The sequence below is a fragment of the Halichoeres trimaculatus genome, unplaced genomic scaffold (assembly GCF_033239565.1).
Source record: "Halichoeres trimaculatus isolate MK-OKI-2021-1 unplaced genomic scaffold, fHalTri1.1 fHalTri1_scaffold_23, whole genome shotgun sequence".
In the NCBI taxonomy this organism is placed as follows: domain Eukaryota; kingdom Metazoa; phylum Chordata; class Actinopteri; order Labriformes; family Labridae; genus Halichoeres; species Halichoeres trimaculatus.
In genome coordinates, this window is record NW_027437201.1 from 24,847,855 (window position 1) to 24,875,693 (window position 27,839).

General features: G+C 48.3%; 3 protein-coding genes across 6 annotated transcripts; 2 read left to right on the plus strand and 1 right to left on the minus strand.

Moving 5' to 3' along the window:
- Positions 1 to 2,017: 2,017 nt before the first annotated feature.
- Positions 2,018 to 7,308, minus strand: cunh10orf88 (chromosome unknown C10orf88 homolog). The gene is made up of 9 exons (XM_074663853.1): positions 7,151 to 7,308; positions 6,435 to 6,614; positions 6,138 to 6,335; positions 5,977 to 6,046; positions 5,708 to 5,899; positions 5,456 to 5,584; positions 5,240 to 5,336; positions 4,917 to 5,127; positions 2,018 to 2,896 (listed from the first exon to the last, which is right to left on the minus strand). The coding sequence occupies exons 2-9, from the start codon at positions 6,569 to 6,571 to the stop codon at positions 2,680 to 2,682; spliced, it is 1,251 nt and encodes a 416-aa protein (XP_074519954.1). The 5' UTR covers positions 6,572 to 6,614; positions 7,151 to 7,308; the 3' UTR covers positions 2,018 to 2,679.
- Positions 7,309 to 7,370: 62 nt separating this feature from the next.
- Positions 7,371 to 10,540, plus strand: asb3 (ankyrin repeat and SOCS box containing 3). Of its 3 annotated transcripts, none has more exons than XM_074663852.1 (10): positions 7,371 to 7,616; positions 7,869 to 8,127; positions 8,266 to 8,433; positions 8,561 to 8,673; positions 8,794 to 8,926; positions 9,019 to 9,196; positions 9,369 to 9,587; positions 9,674 to 9,976; positions 10,065 to 10,198; positions 10,281 to 10,540. In XM_074663852.1, exons 2-10 carry the CDS (start codon positions 7,926 to 7,928, stop codon positions 10,511 to 10,513), a joined length of 1,683 nt encoding a protein of 560 aa, XP_074519953.1. In that variant the 5' UTR covers positions 7,371 to 7,616; positions 7,869 to 7,925; the 3' UTR covers positions 10,514 to 10,540. The 3 variants fall into 3 exon arrangements, with proteins under 3 accessions (XP_074519953.1, XP_074519952.1, XP_074519951.1); XM_074663851.1 differs by having other exon boundaries at positions 7,371 to 7,555; positions 8,260 to 8,433; XM_074663850.1 differs by having other exon boundaries at positions 7,372 to 7,616; positions 8,260 to 8,433.
- A 1,220-nt stretch (positions 10,541 to 11,760) lies between these two features.
- On the plus strand, positions 11,761 to 26,957 carry abca5 (ATP-binding cassette, sub-family A (ABC1), member 5). Of its 2 annotated transcripts, none has more exons than XM_074663193.1 (38): positions 11,761 to 11,911; positions 13,746 to 13,912; positions 14,859 to 15,045; positions 15,168 to 15,341; positions 15,455 to 15,552; positions 15,670 to 15,896; positions 15,991 to 16,132; positions 16,501 to 16,689; positions 16,919 to 17,066; positions 17,157 to 17,334; positions 18,098 to 18,156; positions 18,318 to 18,604; positions 18,852 to 18,971; positions 19,082 to 19,220; positions 19,376 to 19,466; positions 19,571 to 19,710; positions 19,806 to 19,925; positions 20,006 to 20,207; positions 20,291 to 20,457; positions 20,873 to 21,000; positions 21,414 to 21,551; positions 21,628 to 21,741; positions 21,825 to 21,995; positions 22,072 to 22,185; positions 22,263 to 22,400; positions 22,667 to 22,735; positions 23,110 to 23,201; positions 23,371 to 23,494; positions 23,567 to 23,684; positions 23,770 to 23,861; positions 23,943 to 24,118; positions 24,279 to 24,354; positions 24,479 to 24,573; positions 24,712 to 24,831; positions 24,913 to 25,065; positions 25,141 to 25,220; positions 25,542 to 25,597; positions 25,696 to 26,957. In XM_074663193.1, the coding sequence occupies exons 1-38, from the start codon at positions 11,899 to 11,901 to the stop codon at positions 25,834 to 25,836; spliced, it is 5,043 nt and encodes a 1,680-aa protein (XP_074519294.1). In that variant the 5' UTR covers positions 11,761 to 11,898; the 3' UTR covers positions 25,837 to 26,957. The 2 variants fall into 2 exon arrangements, with proteins under 2 accessions (XP_074519294.1, XP_074519295.1); XM_074663194.1 differs by having other exon boundaries at positions 11,761 to 11,857.
- Positions 26,958 to 27,839: the final 882 nt, after the last annotated feature.

The window sequence follows — 27,839 nt, forward strand, 5'->3', positions numbered from 1 at the left end:
TTTTTTTTTCTGAGATAAAAGTCAGGATTCTGACTCTTTCCTTTAGAAAAAAAAGGTCTTTTCTTTTCTTTTTTATTTATATATTGGCCTTAATCCTCTCCTGTACTTATGTCCCAACCTTAAATAAAATAAATGTCCAGGATAACAAAATAAAGTGCAAAAAAATTAAATAAATAATGATAATAATAATAATAATAATAATAATAATAATAATAATAATAATAATAATAATAATAATAATAATAATAATAATAATAAATAAAAAGAAATAAAATAAAACTAGATAAAATAAAATAGAATAAAATAAAATAAAACAAAAATAAATGAAATAAAATAAATTAAAATAAAAATCTAAAAGTAAAAATTGTGATGATGTTTCTTCAACGCCAAGAGAAATGGATCCAGATGTTTTCTTGTTGAAACTTTGACATTGATACTAGATTTCTGCCAACATATTGATGTAAGGAAATAGTGCTTTGTGCATGATGAAGAGGCAAAATGAACGTGTAATTGCCCAGATTTTAAGTTCAAAAATAATTATCGATCGATTGATCTGATCTAGTTTCAAAATGTACCGCTTTCCAAAACTTAACGAGGAAACCATAGCACTGGTGCTGCACTGGGCGCTAAAGGGTTAAACCACTGAGAAAATTAAAAGAAACCCAAGTTCAAGCAAAATAAAACTTTTAAGTCAAACTCTTTCGGTCTGGGCCTTAAAGCTCCAGTGAGGAGTTTTCAGTTTGTGTTGAATGTGCTGCCCCCCTGTGGACAAAGACAGATTGTTCCTATTCTTTTCTTCAACATGTAAAAGTTTTTTTTTCTGATTAAAAAAAAATAAATCACATCCTGGGCAGATTTTATCCTTTGTTAAACATCTTTAGCTTTAGAAAATATAAAACTCCTCAGACTTTAAAGTTTTTAACACTTAAACTGAAAAATGAGACGGACGGTGAAGAGCCTCATCCAGTCTCTGCCCCGGGGTCAACGTTCAGTAAGGTCGTTATGAAAGTGTGATACGTAAGAGGATGAAGGGCTCACACACACAATACAGGCTGCAGGGTTGATTCATTATTAAAGCCTGACTTCATCCTGTCATTACCAAACTCCTCCTGGAGGAGAGGAGCAGCAGAGGAGCAGCAGAGGAGAGGAGCAGAGGAGAGGAGCAGCAGAGAAGAGGAGCAGAGGAGAGGAGCAGAAGAGGAGCAGCAGAGAAGAGGAGCAGCAGAAGAGGAGCAGTGGAGAAGAGGAGCAGAGATTTCCTCCTCTGCTGGAGACGATGTGGATGAAACCAGTGACCCTGTTTGTTCGCCTGACGAGGCAGATTCCTCTTCTTCTGCTGACTCAGCGTCTGTCCTCCACATGCCCAGCTAAACATCCCACGCCGTTCATGATGTGGCGTCCTCCTTCAGCCAATGTGTGACCGGTTTCATGTGTGGTGACTCAGCTCGCCGCTGGCGCTGTCGCAGCCTGGCATGGATCAGGACGTCCTGTTTCTCTTTCCTCCAAACATCAGGTTTCACTCCAGCTGGACTCAGTCCTGCTTCTCTCCAGGTTTGGAGACTTTCAGTGACCCTGGTGGTTCGGTTCTGACCCAGTTATGAGTCAGTGTTACTGGGAAACGTTGGCTGACTTGATTTGACCTTTCGGGAAACTCTTAGGGACATGTTTCTGAAACCGCTTTGTTATACTCTGAAAAATACTCATGAATCAGCAACGCCAACTTTTCAAAGAGTCTCTGACTCATGTTTTGATTTGGGTCAGAACTTTCATCCTGGAGTCCAAAGACACAGAAACTTGTGCCAAAATGTTCCTCTTATGACTGCTGCAGCGGTTAGCAAAGCTCGAAGAAGAAGAAGAAGAAGAAGAAGAAGAGGAAGAAGAAGAAGAAGAAGAAGAAGAATAAGAAGAAGAAGAAGAGGAAGAAGAAGAAGAAGAAGAAGAAGAAGAAGAAGAAGAAGAAGAAGAAGAAGAAGAAGAAGAAGAAGAGTTGTATTTATGTTACGAGCGACTCAGAAACTGTGAATAAATATATTTTTATTGTTTTTTTTGTTACAGCACAGTTATTAAATAAACAACCCTTTAAAGATTATCCAATAAGCTTTATGTTACAGACATTTACATGATTTAAAACGTTACAGTGCCGTGTTAAAACCCTCATTTCTTCAGCTCTTTGCTGGAGGACGAGCTGTCTGACCAACAGATCAGAGCAGAGAGTGAATAAACCTCACTCTGAGGATGGACTGAGCATCTTTGGACGACCACTCAGAGTGTCCACAGGAACATTTTACAGTAAAAAGAGTTTTCTGCTCTTTCTAAAAGCTGGGACTCTGCTCCCGTTTTGTTTCACCACCTGAAGAGCAGCTTGGTTTTGGACGGTCGTCTGATGATGATCTTTTTCTGCAGACACATGAAGAATCTGCGTGTTTCCTAAAGCAGAGCTAACATCATGTTTACGAGCTTTCAGAGCGTTCAGACATTAACTTTGGCTGTTAAAGAGTTTTATGAACAGTTTCCCAGAGATAAAAGTCAAACGGTTAGACAGGCTGAGTTTCTGAGGGATGAGTAGTTAACCCTTCAGGAGATTATTGCTCATTCAGGTGTTAAACCTTGGTTTGTGTCTGTTAGTCTGAGAAGGACCGTCAGCAGAAGGCTCCCAGGTTACGTGTTGTGTCTGATGTTTCAGTGCACGGCTGGTGACGGAGCAGTCTGCTCTGACGGCCCGCTGGTTAAGGCTTCACCTGCGGGGCTGCTCACGCCGCTCACGCCGCCCTGGTTCAGGACGCTCAGGAGCGCCTTCTCCAGCTTCTGCTCCAGGGCGTCCAGACGTCGGTCCACGTGCTCCTTCAGCCTCCTCTCCATCTCCTCCAGACGCCGCTCCATGGCTGAGTCCAACTCCCTGCAGGGCGACAATAAACGAACGTTAAAGCAAAGTGAGACTCAGAAAGAAATCAGATATTTATCAGTGATGGATCAGAGACTGTTAGCTGTGCCTCATCTGCAGCAAAGACCCTGAACTGTTCACATTCCTGCCCCAGTTTAAAGGATGATTAATAACAGCAAACAGTCTGACCCTGTTTATTTTCTGCACCCAGACGAAGCCTTTTAGGGACAAAGATTTCACTCACTGCAGCATTCTGAAACCAAACCTTTCCTAACTTATTAAGTGTGAGAGGAAATGTTTTAGCAGTTTGTATTCTGCACAAACATGAAGCCACATCAGAGCCCACCTCAAACACAAACACAGCAACTTAACCCAAACCACCCACAGAGACCGGCCTCGTCCCCTGACCTCCGAGTCCAGCTGCATCCGCCTCTCTCAGCCCACGTTAGGCTGGATTCACTGACACCAGCCTGGAAAAGTTTAAAAACTGCTCCTCTTTCTTTTTCTGAGTCATCGCTGGCACTTTGGGTTTCTTGGCACGACTCCCAAGCTCAATGATACTGAAGAAATTAAAACCACTTTAAAGTTTCCCCATCCATCCGATCCAGATGCTCTCAGAGCTCCAGTATTCAGGCTCCTCTCAGACACAGATCCTCACTCCCTGCCAGCAGCTCCTCTGACACACTGTCACCATCAACCATCCTCTCAGATGACTTACTTTTCCTTTAAAACACAACCTGAAGCAGTTTCTAGGAGCAGAAGTAAAAGCTGAGGATTAAACCTTTAAATCTCTGAGTGTGATGAGATGTCGTGGAGACGTACCGCTGAGCTGCGTCTCTCCTGGATGTGGAGCCACACTCAGCTGACTCTGAGCCCACGTGTGCAGCTCGGCTCTGACAAAGAGCCTCATTTAGCAAACTGCTGCGTGGGAACAGCTCGCATTAGCAGATTACAAGTGAAGAGCTAATGTCATCATCGTCAGCTGTGGATGGAGTTATCTGGAGACGAGTCTTTGCAGTGGTGATGGCCACAAAAAAAATCATTTTAATCGAAAAGATTTGGAGCGTTTTACACAGACTCAGTGATCCTGACAAAGGGACGTCATTGTCTCAGTATCAGCCTCCACCCTGACCCGTCAGCACCCACAGGCCTGGCTCTGATCCTGCTCCCTGCCCAGGTTTCATGGATTTGATTTACAAGCTAATATTCTGACTTTTCACCAAGAAAGTTGAAGGTTTCAATAATCCTCCCCCCAGGAGAAATCAGCCTCTCTGAGCTCAGACTTTTTAGATCCTCAACTTTTCTTTACGGATCAACACATCTGTAGTTTTTCTTCACAACATACATCAACAGATCATACACTGAGCAAAAAAACTGTGGTTATCCTCTGATGAAGCCAGGAACAAATGTCTGAACACTATCCCAACTCTTTCTGCAAACAATCAGAGCTCAGACAATAAAAATATCTGATGCATGTGTCACTTTCACCCACTCCTCTGCAGAGACGTGGCTGCAACACAAACCAGAGATAGAAAACGCCTCTGGCTCCACTTCAGTACTTTCCATTTACTAATCAACAACAGACACATGTGCACGCAGGAAACTGAGAATCTGTGCAGGAGATAAACTCTGCTGAAGACCTGAAGAGGACAAAATCAAACTGTGAGAGAGTTTTTCAGGAGATGTGGTAGAAAACAGTCGACTGACAGGATGGACAGGATTCTCTCAGATCCAGCCCAGACGTCCTGCACAGAAACAGAAACAGATGCTAACAGGATTTTGTTTAGAGATCGTTTGAGAGTCTGAGCATAAAATTTGTTGTGAGCTGAGTTTGTCTGCAGTAACACCGTCCTGACACAAGATGGAGCTACTCTACCTGATAACAGCCCAACAGCATGAAGCTCAGAGGATGCTGGGACTTTGGTCTAACGGTCTGAAGGATTCACCAACATTTAGGTTGTTTATTCCCCAAAGCCGTCGGTAACCAAACTGATCTTTAATCAAAAACATTTCATCAAATTAACTCTTCACTCACCAGGACCCGTTCCTCATCATCGTCTCCTTCTCCGCCATCGCCGCAGCATCATCCAGCCTCAGCTTCGTCACCTGACCGCAGACGCTCTGCAGCATGGGCAGAAACTCAGAGCCAGGACTCAACGCCCGCTCCTGTCCCTGAGCGTTCAGGAAGTGTGACATCATCTCCGTCAGCTGGGCGTGGCTGACCGAGCCTCTGAGCTCGCTGCTCGCTGGAGACGAGGGGAGACATCACAGAGAGGTCAAAGAGGTCAGCGTCAAATTCACTCATCAGTCGTTCTCAGAAACCCTGAACTGAAACCTGCAAGAGGAAAGTTCACACACCAGACACGGGCAGGTCTGGAGACGCGGCGCCGTCAGACATGGCTCCGTTCTGACCCGATGGAGCTCCACCCGGAGGCCTGACGGAGCTGACAGGAGGCTACGAACACAAAGAAGAAGAAATCTGATGAGCAGAGCACACTCAGCAGAACAATCACTGATCAAACCTCATCTCTGACACTGAGAGGTCACATCATTGGCTTTTATCAACACGGATACCTCTGAGTGCGCGGGCTGGGGCTGGCTGCTGAAAGCTGCTGGAGGGATGTTAGCTCCTTTAACCAGAGCAGACAGAGCGCCACCACCCATCAGCAGAGGCAGGAAGCCGCCCAGAGAGCTGGTCTGGTTCTGGAGGGAAAGCAAGCAGTCAGATGAGATAGTTTTAAAACGTCTGATTTCTTTCTACATGATCTAACTCTAAGACTTCTGATCATTTTAAGCATGAGGAATCTGTCCCAGACGTCCTCTCACCTTCTGCTGGAACTGCACCATCTCCATCAGGTTCTGCGCTCCAGGTGACAGACTCGACCCCATCTCATCGACCAGACACTGAACCTGCTGCATGTTGATGCCGGGGCCACGTACAGGGGGGGCTTGAAGGGTGTGCAGGCCCACAACCACCCGACAAACCAAAACACTGGTCCTCCCACCCAGAGAGAGCAGCTGAATGAGAGGGAAACAGATCATGACGGGTCAATCGTCTCCAGCTGGTGGTGTCAGGGTCTGGGAGTGGAGCTCACCTTCACTTCACAGGTGGATGACGGAGTCTCGAGGGTCATCTGCGTCTTATAGAAAGGTCCTCTGTCTGAGCTACAACAGCACAACAACAGCAGAGTCACAGATCACAGACCAGGACGTAACTGTGAGCCAAATGATGTGTCAAACATGCTAATGAGGTAACCTGTCAGGCACGACGCTCTCATCCTTCACTCCTCTAACCGTCCCACAGTACTCTCCCGTCTGGTCGTACACCTCCATGGTTCGAGCCTCGCTGATGACCAGCAGGCGGCTGATGGTGGAGGAGGAGCCGTGGCTGCATTTGAGCATCAGGACACACGGACTCCCTTCCTCTGTCTGCTCCAACAGCACCGCGCTGCCCCTGAGAGGGAAGGGTTAGAGATACAAAAACAACCACAGAAGTTTTCTTACAATCTCTATTCACCGTTTTCTGAACAAGAACGAGCCGAAAGCTTCTTACCAGTTTGTCTTTTCCTCCTCACACTGACTGAGCTCCTCCTCGGCACTGATGTGAACAGGAAGCAGGATATCTGACAGATGACGGCCCTCAGTGCGGCAGACCCAGCCAGCTTCGCTCTGAACAGCAACGTCCACCATGATGAGATGATACCACAGGGACGCTGACCTCCGAGGGAAGGAGCTGGATCACAGAGTAGGAAACAACTTAGAGAAGATGAAGTTAGGACGCTGCTGATTCATTAAACTGTTTCTGATTCTGATCCCACGGATGGACCATGGAGGATTGGTGGGTGCAGGAAAATCAGTCTGGAGACTCCTGTTTCCTTTAGGTGCTCCCAGGTGCATGTACCTGTTCTCTACCTGCCAAACCATGCAACCAGTGGGCTAAAAAAAGTGCTAACCAAACCGAAAATACATATAGTTTACAATCTAGTCATGCTAAACAAATAAGAATACAATAAAATGTGATTGCAAATCAAAAATCAAAGAAAGGAACAAACAAAACAGTCAGATATTGCACAAAATATCACCATGTAACACTAAAACTGTAATAAAGTCATTATAATATAAAGTATTTTTAATATAATATAAAGTGATTAAAATAATTACACTCTAACCTGCCCAATAACTACGTTTGAAGCATGTTTATAGCTGTAACAGTCATCTAGAGACATGGTATAACTTAATATTGTGCTACAATGCTGCTTTAACACGTACCTTACAGTTTCTTCAGATTAAACCGTTAATCGGTTCGTTTTCCTCCGGTTTACCGTTTCCCGCCCTCACATTCTTACAGATGGATCCATAACTAAACAAACAGAGAGGAAACCGAATCAGTAAAAGCGTGAAACTGGACAGATTTAGCGAGCAGCGCTAACTGCTGCCTCCTGGCACCATATGAGCGGATGTTGTGCAATGACGTCATCAAACGGCGACGCCAGTGATTAGTGTTTTGTAGTCCGAGCAGGCTGGAAGTGTCTAACTAGCAGCATTACGGGCTTTATTTTAAATCTACTGTGGATTTATGGAGTTAAGTGTGTAAACTGTTGGAGGTGAAGGTGAATTATGACGTAGAGAGCTCTCTGTGACGTGTTTAACCACAGCTTTAGCTTCAGTTTGCAGGTTAGCTTCTGTTTTTATCCACATCTACACACAGGGATCTACAGAGCTCTTATACTCACAGGTCAGTGCTGCTGTCTGCTTTATCAGAAATTAGCTTTTTGCTAACTTTGGTACATTCACATTTGTTCAAACATCAGTTAATGTACTCTGTCCCTTTTTAAAATAAATACATTAAAAATAAAAATCACTCTGAGATGTCAGCCTTTAACGCACTTCAGAGCCTGTTTCATGCTTCACAGTGTGTTAACTCTTTATAAACATGTTTCTATCCTTTTCCTCACACTGTTTTACTGTTGTTATTTTGTTTTTCCAGTGCCCTCCCCTGTGGTTCATGGCCCAGTGACAGAGTAAGCCATTTCGTCTGCAGAGGATGGACTTCACAGAGTGCTACAGAGACACTGTGTCCAGTGTTGCTGCTGCAGCTCGCTCAGGCTGTAGGAAGCGGGTGAGGAGGATGATAAACAGAGGTTTCAGTGTGGACTGTCGAGACAACCGTGGCTGGAACGCTCTGCATGAGGCGGCAGCTGCTGGCAGCAAGGAGTGTGTGCAGGAGATACTATCTGCTGCTGGGGGTAAGAGGGGTTAAAGGGACAGTTTATGATGGCTCGTAACTCTGACAATCAGTGCTTTTGTGTTTGTTAAGATTGTTTTAAAGTTTCATTTACAGAAAGTTTCATTTCTGTGTTTGTGTTTCTGGCTGTAAGCATCAGGCTCTTCCCGCGGCTGCCGGGCGTATGTGAACTCTCTGACACATGAGGGGGAATCGGCGTGTTACCTGGCAGCACAGCGCGGCCACCTGGCTGTTGTTAAACACCTTCTTAAAGCACATGCAGACATGAACCAGCTGACAAATGACCTGTCATGTCCTTTGTATGCAGGTAAAACATGTTCTCTAACATTTCATTTGTTGTTTCACTCCTGAGCATGCACACTGTGAGGATGACTTCTGTAGGCTGTAATTTCAGATTTGTTTTGCTGAAGGACTTTCTTTTCATTACCCCACAGCTGTTGATGGTGGGCACAAAGAGGTGGTAGCGCTGCTGGTCAGTAAAGGAGCAGAGGTGAACAGAACGCACACTGCATCCTGCTGGACCTGTCTGCATCAAGCAGCTTATAAGGTACAGCTGAACACACACACACACACACACACACACACACACACACACACACACACACTCACACACACAGCTCTGTGAGGTGCTGCTGTAAAACTGACTGGTTATTTTTGATTCCCACAGGGTCAAAGTGAAATTGTGCAGATACTAGTTAGTGTATGTGACCTTGAAGTGCTGGATGACCACAGGATCTCTCCTCTCTTCGTGGCTGCACAGTACGGGCAGCAGGACTGTCTGCAGATCCTGGTGAACACAGGTAAACAGCTGCTTCCTGAATGTTCACATGCTTTGTTCCCAACAAGTGATGCAACATGCATGATGAATTTTTAAATCTGTAATACCCATTAGGTGCCAATGTGAACGCCCAGGCAGCAGATCTTGCCACGCCACTGCTGATCGCCTCTCAGGAAGGCCATGAAACATGCGTCAAGTTTCTTCTGGACCATGGAGCGGATCCTAACACAGCCTGCAGTCGTGACTGGCCCCAGCTCGCCATCCATGCTGCAGCTGAGTTTGGCCACATCAGGTTCAACAACTTATCTTTTAATGATGCTGCGTTGGGCAGTGAAATGTTCCCGTCTAAAAGTCAAAAACCACAAAAGACTCTATTTACAAAAGTATACAACTTTAACATCTTCTCTGGATCATCTTACCCATGAATTCATTTTCTCTGACTCTGGTCTGATTTGAAATTGCAGTATCCTCAAGAGGCTGATCGCTGTGACTGACCGTGTCTGCGACCGCGGCGATGGCATGGTGAGTCCGCTGTATGTGGCCATAAACGGGCAGCAGTGTAAGAGTATTGAGATCCTCCTGGAAGAAGGTTTCAGCCCAGATGCCCAGGACTGCACAAACATCCTGGGAGTCTCTTCCCCTCTGTCCTATGCCTTGTCTCGTTCATCAAACAAACCATGCAGGTCTGTGAGACAGAAGATTTTAACTCCTCACACAGCAGGCTCAAACCACAGCAGGCTCACCTGTCCTTTGTTTAAACATCTTTCAGTGAACCAGTGAGGCTGCTGATAGCTGCAGGAGCCCGTTTGTGTGAGAAGGTCTGGATCTGCGCCATGGCCACTGACAGATCAGAGCTTTTGCAGCTCATACTCGACCACAGACGGATCCCTCAGCCTGAGACTTTGACGAGTGACTGTCCTGAACATCAGTGCCGAGGACGAACGTTGTTGAGGCTGGAGGAGCTCAGGGGGCTGCTCTGTGTGGCTCTAAATCAGACGCGTTTTGCTGCTTGTTGGCTTCCCCTCCTCCTGAGAGCAGGCCTGGAGCCGTCTCTGCTCCTTCAGCCGGACATGTAAGTCTGTACAGTTATCTGTGCACCCTCTGGTCAACTCGCAGCAGCTACACGTCATCTATTCATTTGTTTCTTCATTACTCTCCAGGCTGGAGCAGGCAGACAGTGAGGCGTTGAATTACCTGCTGGGATTTGTAAACTGGTCGATTCTGTCTCCTTCTTTGAAACATATTCTTGATCGACGTCAGGCAGAGAAGAGTTGGGACCCATCCTCACACTTTGGTAGGACATGAAACAAAGTATTAGTGTGCTTTTACAAATACATCAATAATAAGACTTGACAGTCCAGTCTCTCTCCCTCCAGGCTCCATCCCCGCTCTTTCCCATCTCTGCCGGCTGAAGGTGCGGGCGGTGCTGGGCCCAGGTGTGCTGATGAGAACGGCTGTGGTCCAGCAGCTCCCTGTGCCCTCCCCTCTCCATGGCTTCCTCCAGTTCAAAGACATCTCAGACGCTTTTTTCACACACTCCTCACCCTCACCAGCTTTACATCAAATACAAGAATATCAAAGCACACACCAACACAGACACGTCCTGTGACCATTTCCACGTTTCTCTGAATGTTTCTTTGAAAGCAATAAATATAAAGCATTAAATAGTTTGCATTCTGTGTCTGTTTGCTGTCTTGTGCTTCATTTTACTCACATTTACTGAAACATTTAGCATCGTTTGTTAGGAAGGAGGGAATTGGGATCAGAAGGATTTAAAATGTAGGTTTGGTGATTGGTTTTGACAAAGGTTTTCCCTTACCACAGGCTGGCAGTGATGTTAGTGCAGTAACTAGTCAGTATGTATTGTGAGTGCAAAGTGATGTGTAATTGTGGATTTTTATGCAGTCACAAGAGCAGGAGCACATTCTCAGTGTTAAAAATCTGTATCAGGTGGGAACAAAGAGCAATTTCATTATGTGGTAATAAGTCAGGTTAGGGATGGGTACCTTTCACCCCTGAAACGATGCGGTACCAAAGCCCGGTACCTGGCAATCGATACCGGTACTCAACGGTACCAATTTTCTGTACTTTCTTGTGTTTATGTGGAAGAGAATATAAATTTGTTTACTAATGAAATATATATATATATATATATAAAAAAAAAATTAACATATTTATTTTTGATATATAACCTTGCAATGGTGTGTTCATGCCCAGCGTGGAAAATTGCCTACTCTTTTATTCCCTCACAGTCACAAGGATGTGTTTAGGTACCTAAACATGGTACCTTTTGGTTTTACCTGAGTCGATACTTGGTACTTCTGACAGAATTCTGTTGCTACCTATAAAAGTACCTAATTCGGTACCCATGCCTAAGTCAGGTAGGGTATTCAGGTGTCTAAAATGAGAAAAAGGCCTCCATGATTTCAGGTAGAAGTAGAATACCTCTAAAGGACATTATTAGAAAATACATAAAACATATTTTAATTTTTTTTTTTCTTGGTTAATGCAAATTAGAGAAGAACATTATTTAAAAGTATGCATCAAATTGAAATACTCACTATAAAATTATTTTTTACACTTACACTGATTTATAAATGGTAAACAAATGAAAATACATGCCAAAACAAGTGTTTGTGAAGTTTTGTCTATCAATAATCTCTGTTGTGACGCAAAAACTCGTGAAAATAATCTGAGGGCGAAATTTTGCGTGGGGCGGGGCCCAGCGTCACACTGGTTGTGATATGTCAATAAAAACATTTTGTCTCAGCTCTGATTGGTCCACAGCGGTGTCACTCACCCCTAGCCCTGCCCTGATTGGCCACTGTCACTTTCTCTGCGCTCTGTTGTATTTGACAGGAGGAAGTGGAAACGTTGAAATCAAGAGAAAAAAAAACGTTGGGACACCAGGAGCTCGTTTTAAGGATTTACCTGACTTGAAAACACCTGTAATGTAAGGCTATTAAATCACAAGTTGAGGAACGATATGCCTTAATGTATTTCATACGTAAGTATTTTGTGTGAGGGCTGTTTTCTCAGAGCTTCTGTGTGTTTTCGGAGGGAGCTCGGCTGTGCTGCTATAGCTGGTTAGCCGCTCCGCGTTCACAGGTGTTGTCTGTGTTAGCTCGGATATTTCAGGCGTCCTCATTTCTGACTGTAAATATTAAATGTTTGGTTTTTCTCTCACTGTTTTCCTTCAGTGTTAACAGAGGCAAAGACGAAGCATTCTGAATTTAACGATTCATTTGACAGAAACCTGAAATGTCAGCGTCAGCAGCATGAACAGCGCAGGTCATCGTCAGTTCACAGGCTAACACCACTTAGCATTATATTTAGCTGACTTTAATGCTGACATGTTTGTCAGGTTTTAATACGTGTTTTTATTATTAAAAGACGCCTCTCAGACGTCGACAGGCTTGTTGGGGTCCGGTCAGTGAAGCAGCAGATGAGGGAGATGATGGAGACCAGTCCAGTCTGCTCCCTGTCTGAGAGGAGCTGCAGATTTACAGCTAATGTTCAATCCAGGATGAATTGTCCTCCTCTTTTCTCATTCCTGTTGTCATAGTAGAAATATTTGCTCGATCTGATGCTGTTTCTCAGTCATCTTCCAATCAGAGTCTCCTCATGCTGTGCTCACTGCAAAATGCCCTGAGATGATTTTTCCAACACATTTGTGTCTCAGATAAAATGATCACTCACTGCTTCACCAGTGACACTGACAAACAATACTGGTAAAAGAAGATCAGATATTTTCCCCACCTATCAGTAGTCATAATGGTGTGGTTGTTCAGTGCATAATGACCTTAATTTTTTAAGATAACTGACCAAATTGTCCCTTCACCTGTGATCCATTATCTCATTTCTTTTTCTGAAGCACATGTGAGGTGTTTTCTGCGCTATGAGCAGACTGAAATGATGTTGCTGCCTCTTTATGAGCTAAAAAAGCAAATGAGAGCTTATTTCTAGAGGTGGGCGATACTGGGTATTTCCGTGTGGATCTGATATCAAGTAAATACAGGGCCAGTATCGCTGATACTGATACAGATACTGATACTTTTTAAAATTTAAGGTTGATGTTTCATAAAACTGCTGACCTTAACTTGTTTTTGTGATTTTTCTTTTGGTTATGTTGTAAAAATCTAGGACAGGATTTGGGCAAAGTTAAAAGGTGACTACAAAATACTTTAGTGTCATGATAAACATTTATGCTCAGAAACAATACAACAGTAAAAAAAAAAAAAAAAAACCCAAAACTTTTTGTGTTGAATTCTTTTCTTTAAAAAAAGTGCAAAAAAATATATCATTTCATTTCATTTTTTTTAAGTATAGCTTTGAAGACTTCAAAACAAAACAATAAAATACATGAATAAATAAAGGAAATTTCTCCTGTTATCAAAATTATTTTTTTTAAAACAGTAAAGTATAAAGAATTATCACACCAGAACAAATATTATATAAAGAATTCAAACAAACTTCTTTTTTTGGAGTCTGCTTGTTTCCCTAGTGCCACTGAGCCACGTGACGTGACAGGGACACAGTCAGGTCGCCACTTTCATAAAACCGCAGCAGTCAGTGCATGCAGGAGAAAAAAGACTAGAGTATTGATCTTTTTACACCAGTATCATTTGATATCGATACCAACGTTGGTATCGATTATTGATATTTGGATCGATCCGCCCACCTCTACTTATTTCTGCCGTGTCAGATATCAGAGCTGTCCATATTTATTTTACTGTAAAGGTCATAAATAAGGAATTGTAGGAGAAGTTATTCTTGATTTTCATGAATCATTCCTGGATGTTTTTTAATTTCCTTGCGTTCTTTTTGTTTACAACTTGTAGCTGAGGCCAGCATTACGGAGACAAATCGTCCAAACGTCATTCACATGAGGCATGCTGGAAGTATGCAGCCCATGTACAGGAGAGATGCTGGAGTCTGGCATCAAACCAGGAGTCTGCTCTACAAGAACCTGCTCATCAAATGGAGGACCAAACAGCAGAGTCTCCAGGTACTCAGGGTTTTTTTAGGTTACTCCAGGTGAACATTACCCTCAGGTAACCAGCGCTGTAATATGCTTATTTAGCTTTGCCTGTGGCTGCATCCAAAACAAGCAACACTCCAACCTTTGTGCACGTTATGAGTTTGATTTTGGATCCGAACAGACAAAGATCTCCACCTCTCTCCCCTTTCGGTTTCTCCCTTGTTGGACCATGCATTTTTCATTTGGCATTGGGTTGCACTGATGCATATTTAATGTCCCTGTGTATCAACTTTTCTGCTAAGAAGGACCTCCTGCAGCTTCACCAGCTGCGGTTTGGAAAGTCAAGAAGATTTCCTGAGCTGCAGCGTGAACTGTTTAACTTGTTTACTTCATATCAGGAGTCCTGTTCCTCCATCACCTGCTGCTTAACCTGGACAGAAAACATGCTTTAGGTTTCTCAAACACACTAAATCAACTCTTAGGCTCTTAGAAGAGGAAAACAGAACTTAGCCATTTTGTTTTTTAATAGATAATCCTCCTCAAGTACTTCTTTTTAAACTGAGTCAAACCCAAAATATGTCAGGGTTTAAATCTGTGTCGAGGCCGGACAGCTTTGGATCAGGTCTTGATGTGCTCAGAGCTCACAATTTATAGTTTTAATTTACTGTGTTGCTGAAGGTCAAGCTGGGGCCTGTTATTTATGGATTGGAGGAGAGAAAGGATGGCTCCTGTCGTTTGTCAGGAGGTGGGATGCAGCCGTCAGAGGCTCTGACCTCGGGCAGGAGTAGAAACACATCAGAGGAAATAAGAACAGAGTCTGCCTCGGGGAAAAGGACTCGATGAGTCACGGTGCGTGTTTCACCTGAAGTCAGGAGTTGGGGACAGAAACAAACAGATCAGAAAACACAGGAAGTGATGAAAGAAGTGATGCTTTGTTCCCCTTCACTAATCCTCCGTGTCCCTCTCTCTGCAGGAACTGATCCTGCCTCTCCTCCTGCTGGGTCTCCTGATCCTCATCAGCACCCTGAATCCTCACGTCTATTACGGAGGCATCAGCACTATGGAGCTGGAGCGTGAGGACCACTTCTTCAAGGGCCTGGGCTACACCCCCATCACCAACATCACCAACCACATCATGGAGGAGGTGGCTCAGGAGATGCGTAAGTGCCTGGGAACGCTTTAATCCTCAGCCAGCACAGAAACACGTGGTGCTCTAACACACTGCTGTGGTGTGTGTGTGTGTGTGTGTGTGTGTGTGTGTGTGTGTGTGTGTGTGTGTCAGACATGCAGCATCGTCTGGAAATGTTTGCCAGTGAGGAGGACCTGGAGAACGCCAGCCTCTATGAGCCTTCGAGCTACGTGGGCGTGGTGTTCATGGACAGCTCAGCCATGTCGTACAGACTACGTTTCGCATACAACCAGCTCCCTCTACCCAGCGATTACACTGAATCTATCGGTAAACACACATCACACCCTCTTTAATATGAAGCAGTTGTGTGTTTTTGAGTTTTGACTTGGGGAAGGAGAGAGAAAGTCTGAAGTGTTGTCTCTCTGCTCATCCTCCTCCAGCAAACTGTTTCACCAGCTCAGTGAACTGCAGAGCAGCTAATTACTGGTACTCCGGCTTCATCCGCCTCCAGTCGTACATCGATGCAGCCATCATTCAGGTACCACAGGCCAGACGCTCAGCACAGTCTTCTGTAGTCTGAACCCACTCAGCCCTTGAAGCAGGGGCAGAGGAGGTGCAGTGAGTGTTTTCTGAAGCAGCGTGTTGTTTTGCACAGATGCAGACCAAGCGCTCGGTCAGGAGCGAGATGAACCTGAAGGTGGTGATGATGGGTCAGCCCGGCTCCGTGGAGGTGCAGAAGTTCCCCCATGCTCTCATCTCCATCTACCTGGTCCTGGCCTTCACACCCTTCGTCACCTTCCTCATCGTCAATGTTGCAGCTGAGAAAGAGCACCGGCTCAAAGACACCATGACCATGATGGGGCTTTACGACACGGCTTTCTGGTGAGGAAGACGAGGGTGTCAGTCACTGAAGTCTCAGACCTGAAGAGTCTGATGTCTGGATTTGATTTAACTCCAACGTTTTGTGACACGTCAGGTTGTCATGGGGCCTCCTGTATGCTGCGCTGGTGACCACCATGTCCATCCTGATGGCCGTCATCGGCACCTACACCGCCCTGTTCCCCTACAGCGACTTCATCGTCATCTTCTTCCTCATCTTCCTCTATGGGATCTCCTCGGTGAGTGGAGGCGTGAGATACTCCTTTAAAAAAGCTACATGGACACACTGTCACCTGATGTACCGTGACGTCCTGATGTGTGCAGAGCTCTGTTTGCATTCACCACAGTTTTGAGATTTACCTTCTGTCTCTGAGCTCGTAATGAAGGTTTGTGGTTTTCACAGCAGCGATAAATGGCATTTGAAAGTGTCAGCATTCACGCTTTGAGTCTTAAAGCTGAGACAGCCTGATCTTAAAGAAAAGTGATCAGAGCTCTCAGATTCAGACCAGCCTCCTGTTGAATCTTCAAACCTTTGTTTCTTAATCCAAGCAGACAGTTTATTGTGATCAGTCCTGTGTGAACTCTCCTTTCTTCTCCTCTCGTTCAGATCTTTTTCTCCTTCATGCTGACTCCGTTGTTTAAGAAGCCGAAGTTTGCCAGCACAGTGGGCTCCATGCTGACGGTGGTGTTTGGCTGCCTGTCCCTGTTCACGGTGCTGATGAAGGACTTTCCACAGCCGCTGGTCTGGCTGCTCTGCCTGCTCTCCCCCAGCGCCTTCTCCATAGGGATTGCACAGGTGAGACATATGCTCACTCCCAACGCGGCCGGCAGTGGATCTGGAGCATATGCTGTGAAGGGAAACACGTCCATGAATATTTCAGCTCCTGTTTATTCCCATCATTCCCATATCCAACACGCTACTTACTGTTCCTCTGTCCACGCTGCAGTCATTCAGCTGCTCTGTAACCCTGTGTGTGTGTGTGTGTGTGTGTGTGTGTGTGTGTGTGTGTGTGTGTGTGTGTCAGGTGGTGTATCTGGAGGCTCAGGGAGATGGTGCTGTGTTCTCCTCCCTGGCTAACGGCCCTCACCCCCTCTACGTCCCTCTGCTGATGCTGGTTGTAGACTGCATCCTCTACCTTCTGCTGGCTGTGTACCTGGACCAGGTGCTGCCAGGTGAGTACACACACCTCATCATGCCTACACACAGATGAATGTTTCTGAATCCATCATCACTGATAAGTAGCTTCTTTCTCTTGACTCCAGGTGAGTTTGGTATGAGGAGGTCCTTGGTGTACTTCCTGAAGCCGTCCTATTGGTCCAAACGCAGGAAGCGCTACGTTGAAGTGAGCTCTGTGTACGATGCAGAGGTTAAAGGTGCTCAGAGCGGGGAGGAGTGTATCGAGCCCGTTTCTCCAGAGTTCAGAGGGAAGGAGGCCATCCGGTGAGTCTGATTCACACGTTCACACCAGCTCTCCAACATCTCTGTGTGAGGTGAGCGAAGTCAGTCAGTCACTGTCCTCACAGCCTCCGATGTGTGCTGATAAAGGATGGGTACCGAATTAGGTACTTTTAAAGGTACTGACCAAATTCAGTCAAAAGTACTGGGTACCAGATTCACATAAAATCAAAGGTACCATGTTAAGGTACCTAAATGCATCTTTGTGAGTGTGAGGGAGTGGAAGAGTGGGAGATTTTTCCATGCTGGACATGAACACAGCATTGCAAGGTTATACATCGAAGAATAAATATGTTAAACTGAATAAAATTGACATTTTAGAACTAAAAAAATAAAATTTAGCACCACAAACACACAAAAACACAAAGAGTACAGAAAATTGGTACAGATGAGAACCAATACTGATTGCCAAGTACCAGGCATCAGTATCGTATTGTTTCAAATGTGAAAGGTTCCCATTCCTCGTGATGATTTGATCATCTTCCTCTGTGAAATATGAACAAATGCTGTAAATATCCTCTTGATCAGGGCTGGTAATGTTTCCAGCAGAAAACAGAGACAGAGAGGACAAACTGCAGCCTGGACCTGTTTCTTGGCTCCGAGCCGACCTCCTCTCGGCGCTCCATATGTCCTCGCTGCGTCCAGCTCCTGGGATTATCCTGCCCCCTCTCTGACACGGTTTCTGTGTTTACACCGCTCTGCTTCTGTTTTATTAAAACTTTATTGCTTTCTGCTCCTTCTCCTGCAGCATCAATAACATCCATAAAGTCTACAAAGAGAAGGACAACGTGGTGGAGGCTCTGCGGGGTGAGTCGTGAACACACACTCTGAGCAGGTTTGATAGAGAGGATATTAAAACCACGTGTGCTGGTTCCTGACTGGTCCTGGTTTACGATGTTGACTCGTCAGAAACTGAAGCCGTGTCGGTGTTTCACACTCTCATCCCTCGCTGCATCCTCTGACTCCAGGTTTGACCTTCGACATCTACGAGGGCCAGATCACAGCTCTGCTGGGGCACAGCGGAGCTGGAAAGTCCACCCTGATGAACATCCTGTGTGGGATCTGCCCCCCCACCAGCGGCTCTGCCTCCATCTACGGCTCCCCCGTGGCTGAGATCGCAGATGCGTCGGAGATGAAGCAGCTGGTGGGGATCTGCCCTCAGTTCAACATCATCTTCGACGTGCTGACGGTAGAGGAGCACCTGAGGATATTTGCAGCCATTAAAGGGATCCCACCGGGGGACATCGATGCTGAGGTAGACCATGATGGACATACACGATCCAATGAGTCAGGTAGATGGTGGGCCTGGTAGATTCATCGTGTGAAGTAGTGATGGGGATGTTTTCTTATGACTCTGGGGTCAGACACGCTGAGGGAGAGGAAGGTGAGGTTAAGGTTAGCCAGGTCTGCAGCTGAGCAGAGTCATGTTAAACTCATGTGGTGATGAAGAGTTGTTAGCTTAGCCTTAATCTGAATCATGATACTGGTGCTTCTGTCTGAAGGTCACCAAAGTGCTCAAAGACCTGGATTTGGAGAAGATCATGACCGCTCAGGCCAAAAACCTCAGCGGAGGCCAAAAAAGGAAGCTCTCCGTGGGCATCGCCATCCTGGGAGACCCTAAGGTACGGGCAGGTGGAGACAGGAAATAACCTGTGTTTAGCTTTGTGAGTGGGTAAAGAGGAACCCGTCAGCTGGGAGCCGGTCTGAGGAGTGTGTGGTGTGTTTTCCTCAGATCCTGCTCCTGGATGAGCCCACGGCAGGTATGGACCCCTGCTCCAGACACCAGGTGTGGTCTTTGCTGAAGAGCCGCAGAGCGGGGAGGGTCACGGTGCTCAGCACCCACTACATGGACGAGGCCGACATCCTGGCTGGTACGGATCAGTTCACTGACCCAACCCACAGGCTCCGAATCCATCAGCAGGAACTGTCCCAGTTTGGAAACTGATGGGTTTAGATTTATCAGAGTCAGAAGCTGAATCTGATCTGTTTTTAGTTTTTATCAGTTGTTCCTGTTTTTCTTCTCCAGATCGTAAAGCTGTGATTTCCCAAGGTCAGCTGAGATGTGTGGGCTCGTCTCTGTACCTGAAGATCAAGTGTGGAGTTGGATACCACCTCAGGCGAGTAGATGAACTGTCCTGGAGGTTTAGGGCACGTTGAAACGTGCTGATTCTCCCCCTCCTACCACCTGAGCCTCCTGTAAGGTGTGTGTTTCTCCCCTCAGGATGTCCATCAACGAGAGGTGTGACGCTGAAAAGACGGCGTCGCTGGTCAAACATCACGTCCCCAAAGCCAAGCTGTCCCGACAGCACGAGGCGGAGCTGACGTTCACGCTGCCGTTTGAGAACATGGACTCCTTCTCAGGTCAGAGCACCTCCTCAGACCAGGAGCGTGTGGAGGAGGAGCAGATGGAGGTGTGAACGTAAACCCACTCTGAAATATTCACCTGTCTTCCTCAGGCTTGTTCTCCGAGCTCGACAGTCAACCTCATCTAGGAATAATCAACTACGGCGTCTCCATGACAACGCTGGAGGACGTGTTCCTGCGTCTGGAGGCCGAGGCTGAAGTGGACCAGGCTGGTGAGCGTGTGACTGATCTGTGAAAGTGTTTCCCTCTGAGCCCGGTGAGAGCTCATCCCTCCGTCTGTTCCCGCCCTCAGACTACAGCGTGTTTAACCGCGAGCAGGTGGAGGTGGAGTACGACAGCGCCTCCCTGGATGACACCGACCAGCGGCTGCTCACCTTCTCTGACAACAAGTCGGACGCTGTGACGGGTCACGCCCTGTGGCGGCAGCAGTTCAGCGCCGTGGCCTGGCTGCACATGCTCAACATGCGGCGGGAGAGGAAGGCCTTCATCTACACGTGAGACCAGACGCAGCGACCTCAGGTTAACTCAGCGCCGCTCCGTCACTCACTCTCTTTCTCCAACACCTCCTCCTTTTCAGCCTGGCTCTGTTCCTGGTCTTTGTTGCCGCCGTGCTCGTCCTGTCTCTGGCCACAGGAAACATCCAGATCAACTCCCCGGACCGCCAGTTCCTGCCCATTTACCTGCTCCAGAAGAACCAGGCGCCCCACAGGTACTCCACCAGCCTCCTGGTCCAGAACTCCTCAGGTGAGCGGATCCTCTGAAGATGGATTCATGTGAAATGATGTTTGATTATATGACGCATGTTAGATCAAAGATGGCCTCCTCTTATTCCTTGCTGTTGCCGATCAGCCCAGACCCCCTCAGGACCCCGCTCTGAGACCAGGTTTTGTTTTAAGGCCTGAGAGGAAAAGGCTTCTCCCTCCGGATGCTGGCTGTAACCTGAAGCGTGTTGTGATCCGTCCCTTCCCTGAGTCTGTAGACCTCCTTAGAGTCAGAGAGAGCTGCCTGCTGTAAATATTATGACAGGATCCGGTCTGCTGTAAACCAGGATCAGCAGGATCTGTCCCCTGGGTGTAATCCCATCCAGCCTCAGTGACGGTGGAGCCCTGAGTGTTACCGTACCCTCACCCTGCTCTCTGTGCTTCTCCCCGTCCCACAGGCTCTGATATCTCTGATTTCATCCACACCCTGGAGTCCCAGAACATCCAGGTGGAGCTGATGAAGCAGAGCGACTACATGGCGGCGGCTCCGCACAGCGCCGCCTTCAACGTCACCGGATCCAGTAAGGTCAGTGCACCTGAGGAAAGATTACACTCACTTTATGAATGATATGATCAATCTGCAGAGCCACCTGCAGGTGGATGTGGTCTCAGCTCCACCTGCAGAGTGTGGTCTCCGCTCCACCTGCAGAGTGTGGTCTCCGCTCCACCTGCAGAGTGTGGTCTCAGCTCCACCTGCAGAGTGTGGTCTCAGCTCCACCTGCAGGATGTGGTCTCAGCTCCACCTGCAGGATGTGGTCTCAGCTCCACCTGCAGGATGTGGTCTCAGCTCCACCTGCAGGATGTGGTCTCAGTTTCACCTGCAGGATGTGGTCTCAGCTCCACCTGCAGCTCAGTGGGAGCAGTCTCTCAGTTTGGGGGGCGCTGAGTCCGCCTGCTGAGACCTGTCCCTCCTCATCCCTTGCTCTCACCTCCTCACAGGGTTTCAGGTACAGCGTGGCGTTCAACAGCACCACGGTCCACTCGCTGCCCATGGCCGTCAACATCCTCAGTAACTCCCTCCTCAGGGGCCTGAACGGATCAGGACAGATCCGGACCTGGACCAAACCCTTTGACTATGTGAGTACCTGTCAGGAGCAGGTGTGGATGAATCGTGTCCGTCTGTTTCTCTAACATCCAATCCTGGATCCTGCAGCAAATCCCAGACGCCACCTCCTACGCTCTGGTCTACATCGAGGCCATCATCCTGGGGATGCTGGCCGCGGGGATGCCCGCTTACTTTGCGATGGACCACACCAGAGACAGAGAGGTGACGCCTCGCTCTGATCATGGTTACCCTCCTCTGGTGTTTACTCACCTGTTCACTGACTGTTTTACCTGCTCCATCCTCAGATCAAGTGCCGCTCCACGCTGCGGATCTCTGGGCTGGTGCCGTCGGCCTACTGGTGCGGACAGGCCGCCGTGGACATCCCCTTCTACTACCTCATCCTGTCCAGCATGACCATCATCCTCTTCTCCTTCCACACCGGGAACCTGCTCACCTCCAGCAACCTCACAGCCGTGGTTTGTAGTCTATGATCTGTGAACTGATGAGTCACAGACCACTTCAAACCCTGACCTGAGTTACTCCCCCCTTTAGGTCCTCTGCATCGTCGGCTTCGGCCCCTCCATGATCCTCTTCACCTACGTCTTCTCCTTCGGCTTCGCTCGCGTCCAGAGTAACAGGGATTTCTTCTCGGTCATCTCCATGATGGTGAGGCTGGACCCCACAGATTTACTTCACTGTTCTTACTGTAACACCTCTGAGTCATGTGACACTTCCTGCCTCAGGTGTGCGTGGTGTCGGCCTCGCTGGTCCAGCTGTCCTTCATGAACGACAGCCTGGGTCTGACCAGGAACCTGCACAACATCCTGTGTTTCTTCAACCCTCTCTACCCCCTCATGGGCTGCCTCAACTGCATCACCAAGGTGACTTCCTGTTTTCACCTGAGACGCTCTACCTGTTTTTATCCACACCTGTCAGAGTTTTATCCTGTGAGAGTTTTATCCCTACCTGAGAGAGTTTTATCCCTACCTGTGAGAGTTTTCTCCTTACCTGTGAGAGTTTCTGCTCCGGGTGATGAAGCAGAAACGTCTGATCACGCTCAGGTTTCTGTTTCTGCTGGTGTTTCTGTTCCTGGAGCGAGGGCTGTTTCCTCAGGAGTCATCTGACTCATGTCTTCCTCCTTCCTCAGGCGACCTTTCTGCCCTCGCTGTACGAAGAAAACTCCTTGTGGAAGAATCTGCTCATCGCAGTCGTTGCTGTATGTATCCTGTAAACAATCAGTGCAGAATTCAGAGGAAGTTTCCAGACTGTTCAGGTCTGATTTCTGCCTCCATGGTCGATACAAACGAGCAGTTTTTATTCTCCAAACATCTCTGAAATGTTGGATCCTCGGCTCTTCACGCTCCTCTTTGACCTGTTATTTTAAACCTGATTAATTTGCTCTGTGTTTTCTGAGCTGATGTTTGAACTGTTTTCTCTCAGCGTGTGTTTTCCTCTGACCCCGTCCTGTCGTGACGGTGTGTTTGAAGCTCTCTGTGTCGCCTCGTTGCTGAAACGTGCTGTGTTAACGTTGTGCCTGTGTGTGTGTGTGTGTGTGTGTGTGTGTGTGTGTGTGTGTGTGTGTGTGCTCAGCCCTATCTGCAGTGCGTCCTGCTGCTTTTCCTGCTGCGCTGGCTGGAGATCCGTTACGGAGGACGGACCATGAAAAGTGATCAGTTCTGCAGGTGACGGTCGGATCAGCATTTTACAGATCAGTGCTCTGACTGGATTTGATCTCCTAGTTGTTAAAAACAGTTGGAATAGTTAAAGTGTTTCTGTTTCCACTCATCTTAGTCTGAGCCATCAAACCGTGTGTGTAAAAGTTTTAATCCGTTTTTAATGAACTGGTCACAGGATCTCGTCCAAGTCGAAGCCCAAGGTGGAGAGGAACCCAGAGGACGGGCTGAACGAGGACGAGGACGTCCAGATGGAGAAGGCCAGGGTGAAGGAGGCTCTCACCTGTCAGTCCTGTGAAGAGGTGAGTGGTCACGCCTCAGTGAATGAATCACCTGCAGCGAGGAGCTGACTCTGACGCCTCCTGTCCGCTCAGAAACCCGTGGTGGTGGTGAGTAACCTGAGGAAGCAGCACAAAGGCCGCAGAGAGGGTTTCTCCCTGAACAAGACCAGGACGCTGGCCACCAAGAACATCTCCTTCTGTGTGCGGAAAGGTGAGTGTCTGCTTCCTGAGCGCCGCAGACCCAGGTAGACCCAGGTAGACCCAGGTAGACCACGCGCTGACTGCTGTCTCTGCAGGGGAAGTCCTGGGACTGCTGGGGCCAAACGGAGCCGGGAAGAGCACCGTCATGCACATGCTGTCCGGAGACACCGACCCCACGGCAGGACAGGTACGGCACAGATCCCCCCCCTGAGCCCCTGATCCCCTGATCCACCTTCAGACCCCAGCTCACCTGTCTGTCCTGGTCCAGGTGCTGATGGGGGACTACAGCACAGAGTTTCGCCCTGTGGACAGTCCTCTGGAGCACGTGGGCTACTGTCCTCAGGTCAACCCCCTGTGGCCCAGGATCACCCTGCAGGAGCACCTGGAGATCTACGCCGCCATCAAGGGCCTGAGAGGACAGGATGTACCTGGAATCATCAAACGGTGAGTCTCAGTCCTGGTCCCTGTCCCAGCTCCAGAGGAGGAGCTTCAGAGGAGGAGCTTCAGAGGAGGAGCTCCAGAGGAGGAGCTTCAGAGGAGAGCAGAGGGTATCAGAGACCAGCTGTCTCAGATAATAACGGCTCTGTGGCGCTCTGTGTTGCAGCGTGGCGAACGCTCTGGAGCTGAAGGACCATCTGAACAAGCAGGCTAAGACCCTGTCAGCAGGACTCAAGAGGAAGGTGAGGGCGTCTTCCTCACTCTTCGTTATGTCTGACTGCACAAACCTGAAGATGTTCCTCCTCTCCTGACTTCCTGTCTTCATCCGTCTCTGTTCTTCTGTTTTTTGTGTCGTTTCGTCTCCAGCTGTGCTTCGCTCTGAGCATGATCGGGAATCCTCAGATCGTTTTACTGGATGAGCCGTCATCAGGGATGGACCCAAAGTCCAAGCAGCGCATGTGGTGAGACTCCTCGACTATCAAACACTTCCTGTCTGCCCTCGTCTGATTCATGAATACGCTGAAAAAGAAAAACAAAGATGTTCATCCTTCGATGTAGATAACTTTAACGCTTTCTGACCTCTGGTTTGGTTTTTCCAGGAGGGCCTTACGTGCTGCGTTCAAGAACCGCCAGCGTGGCGCCATCCTCACCACACACTACATGGAGGAGGCGGAGGCTGTGTGTGACCGTGTAGCCATCATGGTTTCAGGCCAGCTGAGGTTTCGTACTCGCGTCTCTGTCTGATCAGGTCTCCCAGAGAGCAGGTCCCCGGCTGACTCTGTGTCCTATGTCTCCGTCAGGTGTATCGGCTCCATCCAGCACCTGAAGGGGAAGTACGGTCAGGGCTACAGCCTGGAGGTGAAGCTCAGAGAGGAGCTGACCGGGCTGCAGCAGGTGGCGCTGCTGCACAAAGAAATCCTGCGTATCTTTCCTCACGCCGTCCGACAGGAGAGGTGAGACACTGCGCGGAGAAAGACGATCAGACGTTTGTGGATGATTCAGGCTCACAGGTTGTTCTTTCTCTGCAGCTTCGCCACGCTGATGGTTTATAAGATCCCCATGGAGGACGTGGGGTCTTTGTCCAGGGCTTTCTCTCAGTTAGAGAGCGGTGAGTCCCTCACACTCCTCACACACTCCTCACACACTCCTCACACACTCCTCGTTTTTAGCCTCTAATAACTGATGAAAACCAAATTTTCCAGAAAAAAGAGGAGCTGAATACAAAGCAGCCAAATTATATTTTTATATCACCACAACAATCAGACATGAGAAACATTTCTACCAGGAGTTTTTGTTTTTTAAAGTTTGACCACAGCCCACAATGACAGGAGATGGTTTTTAACCTGTACTGCAGCCAGCCACCAGGGGGAGCAGTTTTTGTGGAGACCTCACTTTGAGCTGGTTTTATTTGTCTTCATTTTGTCCTCAGCCAAACAAAACTTCAACTTTGAGGAGTACAACTTCTCCCAGTCCACCTTGGAGCAGGTATGTGATCCACACAGAGCTTCAGGCCCAAATATGTTTTCTCCTCATCTTTAAAAACCTCGGCCGTGCAAACCTCTGTCCCTCCGTCCGTCCTCCAGGTGTTTATGGAGTTTGCCAAGGAGCAGGAGAACGAGGAGGAGGAGGTGGGCTCCCTCAGCACCACCTTCCAGTGGCAGCGTCTGCGTCAGGACGGGCCGGTCTCAGCCAACCACGCCGACAGCATCGTGCACCAGCTTTAAACTCCTGACGTCAGCAGCCGGGGACTGAGCGCTCTGACACACCCTGACCGCCGGGCTGCAGGGTTCATGCCAGCACCGGCTCACCACACCCAACCAGACGGGACGCACGCGTTGGAGGCTCACACACACCGTGGCTGAGTGTGTGTGTGTGTGTGTGTGTTCAGGCTCAGGGCTGTTGGGGCCTCTTTTCTCTGGCTCTGAGGTGTGCATGTGTGTAACCCTCGTCCACTGGTGCTCCGTGTTTCTGACTCACTGACCTAGCGGCCTGGACTCTTTCTCGCTCAGCGGCGTGACGCCTCGTCCTCTTTTTAACGTTTTTTATCCTCACAGGGAGTCGGTCACGAGAAACAGATCTATGAAAACAGAAACAGATATTTATGCTTTATAATCCTCTGCTCTCCTCAGCAGGAGACAGGACTGTCCGTGTGTGTGTGTGTGTGTGTGTGTGTGTGTGTGTGTGTGTGTGTGTGTGTGTGTGTGTGTGTGTGTGTGTGTGTGTGTGTGTGCGCTCGTCTCCTCAGATTTCTCGTCTGTTGTGTTTGTGAATCTGTTTTTTTATAACACTGGATCCATCCACGATCGAACCAAAGCAGCACATCTCTGAAGCACACAGCACCACACCTCCTCACCTGTCCAGACGGAGACCTGTGTGTGTGTGTGTGTGTGTGTGTGTGTGTGTGTGTGTGTGTGTGTGTGTGTGTGTGTGTGTGTGTGTGTGTGTGTGTTTCCTCGCCCTAACCAGCATGCACATCTTCACCTCCACCCTCATCACCACTGACCTCCACCCTGAGTGTTTCTGCATGCGCGCTCAGAGGGGGGGGGGGTATTTAGGGACAGGACAGGTTTAGGATGAGGGTACGACTCCCTGTGGCCTTCCTCTCTGCTGCTCAGCTCTGAGCTGGAGCCGTAGCCTGGGACTAGAGTAGAATATGCACCAGTACATGTAGCACACCTGGGACTCTGACCTGGGACTCTGACCTGGGACTCTGACCTGGGACTCTGACCTGTGACTCTGACCTGGGACTCTGACCTGTGACTCTGACCTGGGACTCTGACCTGGGACTCTGACCTGGGACTCTGGGACTCTGACCTGGGACTCTGACCTGGGACTCTGACCTGGGACTGGGACTCTGACCTGGGACTCTGACCTACTCTAACCTGGGACTCTGACCTGGGACTGGGACTCTAACCTGGGACTCTGACCTGGGACTGGGACTCTGACCTGGGACTCTGACCTGGGACTGGGACTCTGACCTGGGACTCTGACCTGGGACTCTGACCTGGGACTCTGACCTAGGACGCTGATCTGCTCTGACCTTGGACGCTGATCTACTCTGACCTAGGACTCTGACCCGGGACTCTGACCTGGGACTCTGACCTGGGACTCTGACCTAGGATGCTGATCTACTCTGACCTGGGACGCCGATCTGCTCTGACCTGGGATGCTGATCTACTCTGACCTGGGACCCTGATCTTCTCTGACCTGGGACGCTGATCTTCTCTGACCTGGGACTCTGACCTGGGGCTCTGACCTAGGACTCTGACCTTTGACACTGATCTACTCTGACCTGGGACTCTGACCTGGGACGCTGGGAGCCAAAGCTTTAGGTTGTTGGACTCAGAGTCCGCTGAGCTGTGTCAGGTCTGGCCCTGTCAGGCCTGGCTCTGTCGGGTCTGGTTCTGTCGGGCTTGGCTCTGCTGGGTCTGGCTCTGCTGAGTCTGGCTCTGTTGGGTCTGGCTCTGTGGGGTCTGGCTCTGCTGGGTCTAGCCTGGTTGGGTCTAGCCTTGTTGGGTCTTGCTCAGTCTGGCTCTGTTGGGTCTGGCTCTGTTGGGTCTGGCTCTGTTGGGTCTGGCTCTGTTGGGTCTGGCTCTGTGGGGTCTGGCTCTGCTGGGTCTGGCTCTGCTGGGTCTGGCTCTGTGGGGTCTGGCTCAGTCTGGCTCTGCTGGTTCTGGCTCAGTCTGGCTCTGTCTGGTCTGGCTCAGCCTGGCCTTGTTGGGTCTGG

Bases quoted from the DNA above. Each gene is read 5' to 3' on its own strand.
- cunh10orf88 (XM_074663853.1), bottom strand. From the start codon at position 6,571: ATGGTGGACGTTGCTGTTCAGAGCGAAGCTGGCTGGGTCTGCCGCACT. The intron at 5,900-5,976 runs GTGAGCTCCACT...CCTCTCATTCAG, and splicing joins CATCCACCTGTGAAGTGAAG to CTGCTCTCTCTGGGTGGGAG. The intron at 5,337-5,455 runs GTATCCGTGTTG...TTGTGTTCGTAG, and splicing joins CCCAGCCCGCGCACTCAGAG to CCTCCTGTCAGCTCCGTCAG.
- asb3 (XM_074663851.1), top strand. From the start codon at position 7,926: ATGGACTTCACAGAGTGCTACAGAGACACTGTGTCCAGTGTTGCTGCT. The intron at 8,927-9,018 runs GTAAACAGCTGC...AATACCCATTAG, and splicing joins GCAGATCCTGGTGAACACAG to GTGCCAATGTGAACGCCCAG. The intron at 9,977-10,064 runs GTAAGTCTGTAC...ATTACTCTCCAG, and splicing joins CTGCTCCTTCAGCCGGACAT to GCTGGAGCAGGCAGACAGTG.
- abca5 (XM_074663193.1), top strand. The intron at 23,862-23,942 runs GTACGGCACAGA...GTCCTGGTCCAG, and splicing joins CCGACCCCACGGCAGGACAG to GTGCTGATGGGGGACTACAG. The intron at 25,598-25,695 runs GTATGTGATCCA...TCCGTCCTCCAG, and splicing joins CCCAGTCCACCTTGGAGCAG to GTGTTTATGGAGTTTGCCAA.